General features: G+C 42.9%; 1 protein-coding gene and 1 pseudogene across 1 annotated transcript; one reads left to right on the forward strand and one right to left on the reverse strand.

The window, feature by feature from the left end:
* Positions 1–1,087: 1,087 nt before the first annotated feature.
* On the forward strand, positions 1,088–1,740 carry LOC133901947 (putative glycine-rich cell wall structural protein 1). The gene has a single exon (XM_062343502.1). It carries the CDS (start codon positions 1,195–1,197, stop codon positions 1,519–1,521), a length of 327 nt encoding a protein of 108 aa, XP_062199486.1. The 5' UTR covers positions 1,088–1,194; the 3' UTR covers positions 1,522–1,740.
* A 1,693-nt stretch (positions 1,741–3,433) lies between these two features.
* On the reverse strand, positions 3,434–5,897 carry LOC133902382 (protein kinase G11A-like; annotated as a pseudogene).
* Between the last annotated feature and the right edge of the window lie 6,135 nt (positions 5,898–12,032).

Raw genomic sequence — 12,032 nt, forward strand, 5'->3', positions numbered from 1 at the left:
TTTTCACGATGGAAATATCACATCTGAAAGAAAGCTATTGGAGCTAATCTGACCACACGCAGAGCTACGCTTGATGCCGCAGCTCGGTGTTTAACAGGTCCGGATGGAACCAACCCGGAAGGCTCCTACTGCTTGCTTTAGGGACAAGGAATGCACGTCTGCACGACTGCACCGTTGTTCAACACGAAGAACCTTCCCTTTTTTTTTAAGCAAACACGAAGAACCTCATATTGCGTACTTGCGTGGTACTGTGGCAGACTGGCAGCTGCTCGTGGTTTTGTTGTCCGGCACCGTACCGACGACGACTAGCCAAGGTCCATCTCCGCGTCGTGACCGGTGCCGTCCGCGCTATACGGGAAATACAACCCGCATTGCTCAAGTTAATCAATCGCTATCGTGTACTTGCGATTACGTGCAGCTTATTTATTTGTTCGTCTTTACTGCTTAATTTCCACGCCCAACGGATCGTTCCCCGCTGTTTCCCAAATACAAGAAGCGAGAGGCTACCGACGACGGTCGTGTTCTCTGGGGTCGCTGTAAAGAGCACTTAACGACCACCAAAGGATGTTGATTGGTCGCTAATTTTTGGCAATCTTTGATCGTTACTAGCGGATTGACGCGTCTACACTGTATCCATTTTTTCACAGAATATAACAAAAGAATATAAAAAAATTAGGTTCACCAATTAGACATCTCACTATTTATTTATGAATTTATTAATATTTAACATATTCATTTAATTATGGAGAAATAGTATTATTTTTATATATGCACATAATTTTAATATATAGACTACATCTAACAAATTTTGTTTATTTTTTTGTTGAGTTTTAGATATTTTTCTGTGCATTTAGATTATTTCAGCCAATTTATCAATATAACTATTATATCTTTCGTTTTTTTTCTAAAATTTCCAAAAATTATATTATATATGTAAATATACAGATACGTGTATGCATATATAAATGTATATATACATATCTGTATCCGTATCTATATATATACATTTATACTGGAATCGCTCCGAGCTTTAATATAAAGTTTTGATTCCAGTAGTGAAAAAAAGGCCTGACGAGTTCTGCTGTCTCTCAAGCGCGCGCTCTCTCTATATATAGTCTGGCTCTGCGCGCCCCGTACGTCCAGCCATCCTGCTGCCTTCTCTAGCTAGTCTACATACTTGCGTGTTGGTTCACAATGCCAAGAGCTCTCGCCTCCGGTGGTGCGGCAGCCGGCTTCGGCCCGCCGTGGCTCGTGGTGCTCGGCGTGGCCGTAGTCTCCGTATGGGTAGTCTCTCTCGCCGTCCTCCTCTGCGGCGATAGCTCGGAGAAGAAAGCCGGCGTGAAGCGGAGACCGACATACAGCGGCGGTGGCGCTGCAGCAGCAGCTGCTGCAGCTAGCATCGGAGGTGGGAGCGCGGGCTGTGGTGGAGGAGGTGGTGGTGGCGGCGGAGGGGGCTGTGGTGGAGGTGGCGGTGGTGGCGGCGGAGGGGGCTGTGGTGGAGGTGGCGGTGGCGGTTGCTAGAGGTGGTCGCATCGGATGCGTCAGCTGCATCCAGTTGCACTAGTGCAGGAAGCCAGATCAGATATATGAATACTGCGCGGTTAATCGCAGGAAGCGGTTCTCTATATTATTGGTGTGATTATTAATTAGTTGTTGCTTGTTGTCAAGGTATGATCGATCTGGTGCTATATATTAGCTTGATGTAATAATGGAATAACACTATGAATCCGTATTCCTAGATATGCAAGCTCTGTCAACCGATGGCTCCCAGGAGCTAACTAGCTCGTTAGATAGGTTGCACGATGGCTCCCAGGAGCTAGCCGATGGCACCTTAGCCGGTAACGAGCGAGAGGTTAAAGGATGATGATAAATGATAAAAATTAATAAATTATTTAAATTTAAGGGTTTTATTAAATAGGAGGAGAGTAGTTAAAGAAATAACACACAACTGACTCGTGTTTAATATAATAGAAATATCATAATGAATAACAATATAAAAAAAGGAAATAATATAGGCCTATTTCCTGACCGGCCTATCTTTTTTTCCTTCTCTCCTTTCATTTGGCCGTATCCGCTTGAATCAGACCATAGCCTCTCACTTCTCCCCATGGGTCATATCCGCCCGAGCTGGCTCAGGTTGAGGCCTTCGGCTCCTTTCTTCTCACTGGGCCATGTCGGTATAAGCCGGTGTGAGCGTCAGCTCCCTCTCTCTCCGAGATCGACGCCCAACTGCGTCGCCTCTGTATCCTCGAACCATAACCGTGGCAATCTCTAACCGAATCCCCTATTACTATATCTCTGTTCTGTACTACTTAAAAAACACGTAGAACGTCATAGTTCTACTCCCATTCCCGTTTCGCTTCCCGATTCTTGTTCCGCTCCCACCCATCCCCACCATGCAATTCTCATTCCTAGCCACGACGCCGCATCGTCGCTCCCCCACCCCCTCCTCCATCACCCCAATCCCTCGCGCAACCGCCTCCTTCATCTGTCTCCGCTCCTCGCTCCCCTTCCCTCGCCCGTTCCCCTCTTAGATTCAGCCTAACCACGACGTCCACCGCACCCCCTCTCCTTCCCTCCGTCACCAGGCAACCCCGTCAGATCCACGCCGTAGGAGCAGCGACCACCGCTGGGATCAGCTGAAGGGCCGCGCAGGAGCTCGCCTACCCCCTCCTCACCTAGAGCCCGACTGGAGCCCGCTGACGCGCCTTCTTCTTCCTCACGGTTGACCGCCTCCGCCCGAGCTCAACCCCCTCCGTCAACCCACCTCTCCGGCCACCCTTCGACAGAGTCGACCCCACCATGATGAGGTGAAGCTCCCCAGCCTCTTCCCCCTTCCTCTCTCCCTTCGAATCGTGTCACTGCCGTCCTGCCCGACCCGTCGCTACCATGGGCTTGCCGTCGACCTAACTCCGACCAGTGCATGCCGCTGTCGACCCCCCAAAATGGGTTCTCTGTCCCACATTGGACCTCTTGGTACCACCCGTCGGTCGGACCTCACCAGCGAGCAGTCAATGGTCAGTCAAAGCCGACCCCCCCTTCGGTCGATTTCGACCGAGGTCCTGATTTTAACCCGATCAAATGGGCCAAGGCCCCACTATCATGAACTTAGTAACAAAAGCATTTAGGGTATTTTAGTTCTTGGAAAATTTCAGAAAAAGGCCAAAATCAATTTTTGTTCCATTGTTAAATCGGCTGAAAATTGGTCAAATGCACAGAAAATTAACTAGATCTCAGAAAAATATGAACCCAATTTTGTTGTGTTTGTATGAATGTATTCTGCATGTTAAAAATGCATGCACTCATAAAAGGTTTACTAAAATACTTTGATCTAAACTATTTGCAATTGATGTTAAATTCGGCTGAAAACTTATAAAACCAATTTTGTTGAGTTAGTATCATTGTTGTTCATATCATAATTTTCCTCTTTGTTTCATGCTGTCGCTGTCCAATGAAAATAGAGTATGTACATGTGGTCATATTTTCCTTCTTGCTTCATATTATTGAAATAGTATCAAACGTGTTGTAACAAACATACCATAGCGTAATATTTGGACAAATATCTTGAAACCGTTGCAAATCACGGGAACAATATCTGGGGCCAAGTACTCATGGGTGCCAACAAAGGACATAGAGCGAGCATCAGTTGGCTCAGCAATGAGCTCCGGGAATAGGTTTTGTTGGGTTGGAACATCGGGCTTTGACTTCTTCTTGGACTTGGATTTCGACCTGGAGAAGAAACGGGGCCCAAAACATGTGGTTGGAGCAACACACGAGGGCTGAATGCACGATGGTTCAATGCAAGCAGGCTGAACACAGTATGCTGCATTATTCCTCTGCAGTGCATCTAGGCCAGGATTTGCAGACTTGATCACAGTTAGGCTAATTGAACACTGCAGAGAGAGGTCAAAGTCTGACAGCATGATGTGGCCATCTTCCCGAACGAGGACATTTCTGGTTTGAGATCACGGTATATAATCCCAAGCATATGCAAGTACTCCAGTGCAAGGAGCACCTCTGCTACATAGAACCTGAAACATCAAGATATCCAATGCTAAATTGAGTTAACCAAATCATTTTAGTGAAGATTGATATAGCACAGTTTCATAGACAGGTCAGAATTTCCATATTAGCACCTACACATTTGAAGATTCTTGCAATCCAATAAATGATCATGAGTGCTCCTAACTAAAAGGAGGGCATAATTGAAAAATTCAGGAATGCAACACGAAATGTTTGGAGGGGCATACAAATGCTTATTGTCTCAATCGAGACCACAATAATCAGGTTATGCATTAGCATGTAAAAATACATAAAAGCAGATCATATGCACCTGGCTATGTCAGTAGAAGCAAGTTTATTCCACAAATGATGCAAACAAAATAAATTGTAAATGGCAAGCAAGTTGAAATGTAGATAAGAAGCATCATGCAACTCCTAGTAAACAAAACTAACCAACAAAGTACTCATGATGTTAAACTTATAACTAGCAGAAATACATACTTTGCTGCTTGCTCTGAGAAATATTTTCCAGACTGCCTTTGCCGAAGAGTGTGCAGGTCCCCTCCAGGGTAGAACTCCATAACCAAACATGAAAATTTATCTGTCTCAAAGTGAATATACAGGGTTGGTAGAAATGGATGATCCAGGGACTATAGTATCTCCCGCTCGGTCTGTGCTCGAAGCAGCTTCTTCCGACTCGCCAAAGATGTCTTATCCATGACCTTCATTGCAAAGTAACTCCTCGTACCACTTAATTCAGAGAGATACACACTGCTGATATCCCCAGATCATAATTTCTTAAGCAGTCTAAAATGATTCAAACCAAGAACATTATCCCTGGATTTCACCACATGGGTCACCTCCCACCTTGAATCATTCCCCTTGTGCGGCTTTGTGGTGGTGCTGCTCATGCTGCTGCACGAGCTCTCATCACTTATGTCATTGCCTATGCTCGCACGGCACATGCTACTCTTCCCACTCTCAGTAAAATCAGACTGGGTGCTTATCGTTGCACTACCATTGGTCTTCCTCAAACTACTTGTCCCATCACTAACTTTAGCAGAAGCAAAGCCATCACTCACACTACTCTTTTGAGATGTTTTCTTTTCCTTACCATCCAAGGTTTCGACCACTTTTAACTCCCCAGAATCCCTTTCTAGGACTGGTGGCGCATCTTGGACGCCAGGAACTGAAGAGATGTCCTAACAATCTTTGTCCATCATAGAAGCTGAAGACTCTTGCTGCTTGTCAGATGGCATTAGCTCCTCTCTAATCTCCGCAGCACCGAGTTCTTGCCTGTCACCTTTCCCCGTTTCCTTTGGCTTTACCGCTTGACCAGGCATACTTTGGGGGACAGATTTGGAAGATATGAACTGAGCAATTGATCAGAAACACAAAAGTGCAGAATCTAACAGGCAGGTCAACACCACAAGCTCTCCATCTTCTCCAAACATTCAGAAATGTGGTAGTGCAATCCCCAACTTCTGATCTGAAAATCAATTCGCCCCATTAGCAACAGTGTCAGATGAATAAAAAGCTCTCCAAGAAATCCATATCATAGAGCGAGAAATCCAACAAAAACAAAACAAATCAACACTGATACAACAATCCGCAATGAGCAAAACAATCAGAAAACACGCATAGCAAACAAGCAGACCCGATTCCTATGAGAAAAGAGAAATCTTTTCAGGATCCATGACGAAGAAGTCAACTTGCAGGCTCCTCCACAAGCTAGAACCACGCACTGGACAACACATCCAACGCCCCATAACGACGCATCAACACTCCCCAAAAGGCCAAGCACTAGCAAAAGGGCTTAAAAATCACAAGCCCACACCCCCGCATTTCCCACAAAAATAGGGGGAAAGTGGGCCAGAGCTAGAGAGAGATTAACAACAAAAGGTTTTTTTAAGATATCCCCAAAGAAAAGAAGAGAAAGGCTAAACTAAAGAACCAGCAGTACATGCATTGCAACTTGGACCAGCTGCAAGCTCACAAGGCGCACACTCCTTGCCCCCCCCCCCCCCTCCCTTTTTCCCCAAAAGAAGAGGCGGATATGATGGAGCACACCGGAATCATATGAGGTAGCAGCATAGCACATGTGGGTGTGCTACGCCCGCATCCGCATCACGACATGGGAGCATTAACTGCGATGGCCAGTGAATGCGTCAACGGGAGATTTATAAAGACGCGGGGAGGGGAGGAGGAGGAAGGAGGTGGGTTAGATCTGGAAAATGATGGGTGGCATTAAAGCAATAGATTGAGAATGGACATCCCCGCCTGGGGAAAATGACACCTAAATCAATCAGTTAGTCAGTCAGTCAGCCGAGAAGACAAACATGGCGGTACCTTTGTTAGGACCAAGAAGTGGCCATGGCGCTACCGACACTGACTGCAGGTTGTGAGAGGGGAGACACGGCAGCACCTATGGGAGATTCACATAACCGAGCCATGGCAACGGCGACAGGCAAAGCTCAAATAGCTCTTTTTATAGAGGGAGTGATTCTCTCATAAAATAATATGAAGAGTAAATTAGTGAAAACTATTTTTTTTAACTCCAAATGAGTATTAAAGGTTTGTTTGTTTTGATTTTGGAGTGTGGTTTTCAGTTTTTACAATTTGAAGCTAAAATAAATATACAGTTGTTTGTTATAGTTTTTTATAATCCGTTTGTTGGATTGTGAGAATTCAATAAAGTGATTTCTCTTGACTTTTTACATATCGTGAAAGTATATTTTATTAAATTGTTTATCAAAAAAATTTAAAATACATAATTTAAAAAAATTTCACAATCTAATTTTTTACACTGCACAATGTACAAGTTTTTCAAAATTCTCATCAGAAACAAACAGTTCTAATTGGTATATGGCTTTAGGATTCAGGAGGATGCGTAGTGCAAGAGACAAGAGTGAGTGAGGAAGGGACGGGTCAAAGGTAAAGGTGGTGGTAAAAAGATAGGCTTTTGGGGTGGGTCAACAAAGCGGTTACTTACTAATCTGATTTTGATGTGCTTGGGGAACCGCCGGGAGCAGCGTGCCGCGCGTGGGTCTCGCGTTGCCCGAGAGACTCGCGGACGAACAAGGCAACAACCGGAGTGCCTGCAAAAAAAATCTGACAGGTGGGGTTAGAATCCTAGCGGTACAAATTTAAGTTATGTTTAAAACATGAGAATTTTTACTTGTTTCAACGAGGAATGAATTATGGGCAGCTGGATTATTTTCTGCAAAATTTCTGTAGAAATTTTAGGAAAATCATACATTCTAAACAGAGCCTTAAAGAATCTGAAATACTTTGCGAGTTTTAAAACGAAGGCCTATCTCATAACAAAGCACTGATCTAAATCATCTGGCAAATTCTATTTTCTGAGAACAACTCTGATAAAAGATTGAACATGTTAACCTTTATCAGAAAAACAGAGAACTCCGATCATTATTGGCCTACTGTTGGTACTAGTTCACATTGAAATTCTTGTGTTCTTTCGCATGGTGCCGAGTAGCAATACCCTCCAGAGTAGTCTGCAGTCTATGGCCGGCAGTTTTGGTAACGGAGGATAAACAATAGCGCTCGCTAATCTCGAATGCCCAAAATCAGCCTTGGCATTACAGCTCGAAATGTCGTGTGGAGTGTCAGGAGTGATTAACTGATCACCCTTATTTGGCGGTTTGGTTTATCTTGGTTCGGCTGCGCCGGTCTTGAGGTGGGCTAGCAATAAAGCTACAACCAAGAGACTGAAATCATAGCCGCTGTGATCGAGGCCTTCCTTCTGAAGTTCTGAGCCTCACAAGAACAGAACAACATCCATGTACAAACTGAAGATACACATACAGAAAAAAAAGGGGATGATTGGATAAATAAGCTGTTAAGGTCTGAATAATGCTAGGTGTTTATGGCTAGGTGTTTAAGGAAAAGAAAATGTTAAACACCTACATAAAAATGTAATTTTCAATATAAACAAAGGCTATAGGTAATTAAATATGATTAACTATTTTTAGCATTAATATAAGTAGTGTTACTTAAATAAGCATTTTGTTCTCGATCTAAGTACATGTGCTACTGTAGTTGAGAAAAAACCTAATTTTTTCTATAAATAAAAACTAGAAATGCTTAGGCTTTAGGAAACATTTACGGGTTCATTGAAAACAGAAAACAGATATAAAAGAATTTGAATACTGCATTTATATGGACATGCAGATTATACCATTCCTCCAAATTCATTCCCTTGTAGGGGTTATCAATGAGCCGAGCTCGAACGAGCTTACCATGTTAGGCTCAAACTCAATAAAAGATCGAGCCGAGTTCAAACGAGTTTACGATAGCGGTCGAGCTTGAGGACGGGCTCGAGCTTGGTTCGAGTTCAACTCGTCTAAGCTCGGTAACGAAAGAAACCTCGAATAGATCTTATCGTCTCGGTTGTTTATTATGATGTGATCATCTAGATAAGCTTGAGGATGATTATTCCATTCCGGTTCTTGCAACGTCTTCTTGAGCTATGGAGATACATAAGAAAAATTAAGGACATATAAACTTGAATTGGTGATAAACTTAGCTAAAAATCGCAATATTCATTAACTCGATCCTTTATTGAGCATTCAAGTTCGAGCTCCTGAGGCTCGTGAGCTTTGACCTAGAGATCAAGCTGAGTTTGAATTAAACCGATAACAAATGGAACTCGAGTAGCTTGCGAGCTTCAATTTTTTTTTTTACAACCTATGACCCTCGGTTGTAAGGTCATCTCCAAAGGAGCCGGTTTTCATCTGTAAATTACTGTGCCGACAGCTTTTATGTCCTTTTACCGATCCCAGCACACTGCAAAGCACTCCAACAGCTCCCGTATCAACCTCTACAAGGATACGGGTTGGGGTTGGAAGCCGGTAAATTTGAGGAGGAAAAAAGGATTTGGTATTATTGTAGCTAGAGTATGCCTGTGGGTCCGAATGGAGAAGGAGAGTAATAGAATGTAGGAAATAGGATGACAGTTGAAGATAAAAAAAAATAGAAAATACTGTAATAGTATTAGAGAATGTTGTAATAGTATTATAAATAATAAATTTTTAGAGTATCTATTGAAGATGACCTAACTTCCATAACTCCATTGCTTTCCTGTCCTCTGGAGCATGGCAGTTGATCATGGCACCTCCGAGCAGACAGCAACCTGAGACCTGCCGATCGACAAGCACTACGGCGACACTCCAAGGCATATGCCATCTCTTTTCCTCCAACTTTCTCCCCGGTCTCCTACTACAGTACCATAATCCCTTTCTGGCTATTCTACGTGGTCCATGGATGATTGGATACATATATCTAATACATCTATCATGAATCTTTGAAGTGTTAGGTCAGGTCAGGGTTAGGTTGAGCACAGGCAGCACTTGTCCGTTCCCTGCCTGATCGCTGGTTTACTCTGCATGGCAATGGCCTAAGCAGGTAGCCAAGTGCGTCCCGTCCCAATGGCCAGTCGCCTGTGAGATGGCTAGGCCGGCATAGAGAAATGGTGAAGGCTTTGTTTATGTCTCGATACAACAAAGCCTATGTTTGGAGCCATGAGCACAATCCGGCACATGGAAGCCCTCATGGCCAAAAGCTAAGCGCCAATTAAACTATCAGGCACTGTTTTGAACACAGAAACTATCATGTGCATGCACTGGCTCGGCAGGGTGCATCTTGGGGTATAGAGGCTAGGCTAGCGAATAAATTGATGATTTGTCGATCAAACGATTGATTTTTTAATTATGATATTATTTATGTTAATAAATTATAGGATCATCTGAGTTAATAACGATGAGCTAAAGTGATAAATAAACAAAACTACTCTTTAGCAGCGGCAAAAGAAAAATCATCCGGCGGGCTAGCGGACTGACAGCATGGTCGCATTCTTGCCAAGTGCCAAGATGATGCTGTTGAGCAGTGTAAGGTCGACGGACGAGGTGAGGTGACAACGGTCGTCTGCTGCATCTGCTCGAGAAGATTATTCTGTTCCGAGAAAGCGACGATGGTGACGGGCAATGGCAGTGCCCAAGGGCTGTTGAGGTCATTTTTAATCGATACTCTATTTATTAATATTTTATAATATTATTATAGTATCTTCTATTTTTTTATCTCTAACAGTTATTATATTTCCTACCTTCTATTACTCTTATACTTCTTTCAGACTTACAGTCATCCATCCGCTACAGTGTTACGGGATCTTTTTCTCCCGCAAATTTGTCGCTGCCACTTTTCTCCCGCAACACTGTGCCACCTGATACCGAAGCCGTTGGAGAGCCATACCGGCTGCTTGAATCGGCAAAAAGTACAAAAACGCATCGGCACAGTATTACAGAATGGAAAAGCCGATTCTCTTGAAAATGGCCTGATGATATTAATTGTGTAGGTGTAAAAGATGCTCGAAAACAAAAATACCAGCCTTTACCGGTCACTTACAGGTAAAGATTAAAGACAGTAGATTGTAAAAAAGTTTCCATGAAAGCTCCGGATAAAGGACCATGGTTATTTTTTTTAAAAAAAGATTAAAGACAGTAGATTAGCAAAAAATAAACAAAGTAAAAAAGACTTATACGCGTCCCAAGCAGTGTTACATATATGTATCTGTGTCTAGCTTTTTATTTTCTTAATCCCAGTCAGATTCCAATACTCGTGTTAGCTTACAAATTATAATTTTGGATTTATTGTGTTTCAATCGATTGAAATCAGAGCTTTGTTTTATTCGATGCGTTGTCCATTCGATCATCCAATCATACGTCTGTCTTTTGATCTGTACTCAATTAGAAATTTTTGTCTTGTATGCATTAAAAATTATATATATATCTACTATAGAAAAATATTATTTACTTATGAATCAATTTTTTTATCAATCATTAGATCTTCATTCAACGGTTACTGTTGTCAAACGAAACATATTCTTATTTTTACTCGATTGAAAATTAGCAACTCTCTTTGTATTTTCGACACTAGTATCTGTGTACAGGTAGCAATCGTATCACGCGCGTCAGGAAACCATGCAGAGAAACTCCGGAAAGAAAAAGAGCGATTTGCACATGTGGGTGGATCCAAGGAGGCAGGAAGCGAAACGTTAGGTGGCTTCATCATGAACCAGAGGACAACCAGGCTCACAGCTCGGGGGCGCAGCGGCAGCGAGGGCACGGCAGGTAACTGACGGACACGACACCCTGCCGGCGGCGACACGGTTGTTCGGCGATGTATCGCTGTCGCTGCCTCCCTTTCGATCTCGCCCAGGGTTTCTGATGATCTCCACACGCTGGTACGCGTCATGTGCTGGCGACAAAAAGCTGCAGCTCTGGTTTCTTGCATTTGTAAAGATGCCTAGTTGAGTTTAGGGGCTGGGAGGTAAAGTAAGATATCAAGAAAAGGTCGCAGCCAAAGGGGAGATCTCGTTGAAGAAGCCCTTTCATTCTTAAAAGCGAGCTCATTTAACTGTTCAAATACATTCATAAGCCAAAGGGTAGTTTTGTTTAGAAATTCTTGATCTCCTCTCGAGCATTAATCAAACTAGTTGAGTGTTCATAGGTACAACGAAAGCATAAATATTGAACACGGTAATATTAAGCATAAACTCAAAATACATAGATGCGGAAACGTCATAGGAGTGTCGTCGAACGAATATGTCAAGAGCGATATCGTATTTCGATATTAGATGAGATTCGAAAATGAGAAGTAGATTATTCGCTAATTTTCCTCATATTTTCTTTCTTTATTTTTATTTGTAAAATAGATCTCATATCTGTTGTCGGTAACAGGCGGGGAGGTTGGAGGACGAGGGTGGATAATAAAAGTAGATAAATTATTTAAATTTAGATTTTTTTATTAGATATGTGGAGAGTAGGGAGAGATATGACGGAATAACCCACCTATGTTTTACATAGTAGAGAAAACTGCAATAAAAATAAAAAAGGAAAAGAGTAGGCCTAATTATTTCTGGGCCCAAATCGAACCAAGAAAACGGGCCCAGGTCCACTCTATCCCTTCTAACAACTACTAGTAACAGCTAGCCCATTTGGCGTCTCGTCTCAAGT

The sequence above is a fragment of the Phragmites australis genome, chromosome 20, assembly GCF_958298935.1.
Source record: "Phragmites australis chromosome 20, lpPhrAust1.1, whole genome shotgun sequence".
In the NCBI taxonomy this organism is placed as follows: domain Eukaryota; kingdom Viridiplantae; phylum Streptophyta; class Magnoliopsida; order Poales; family Poaceae; genus Phragmites; species Phragmites australis.

Excerpts from the sequence above, each read along its gene's own strand:
- LOC133901947 (XM_062343502.1), top strand. The coding sequence starts at position 1,195 with ATGCCAAGAGCTCTCGCCTCCGGTGGTGCGGCAGCCGGCTTCGGCCCG.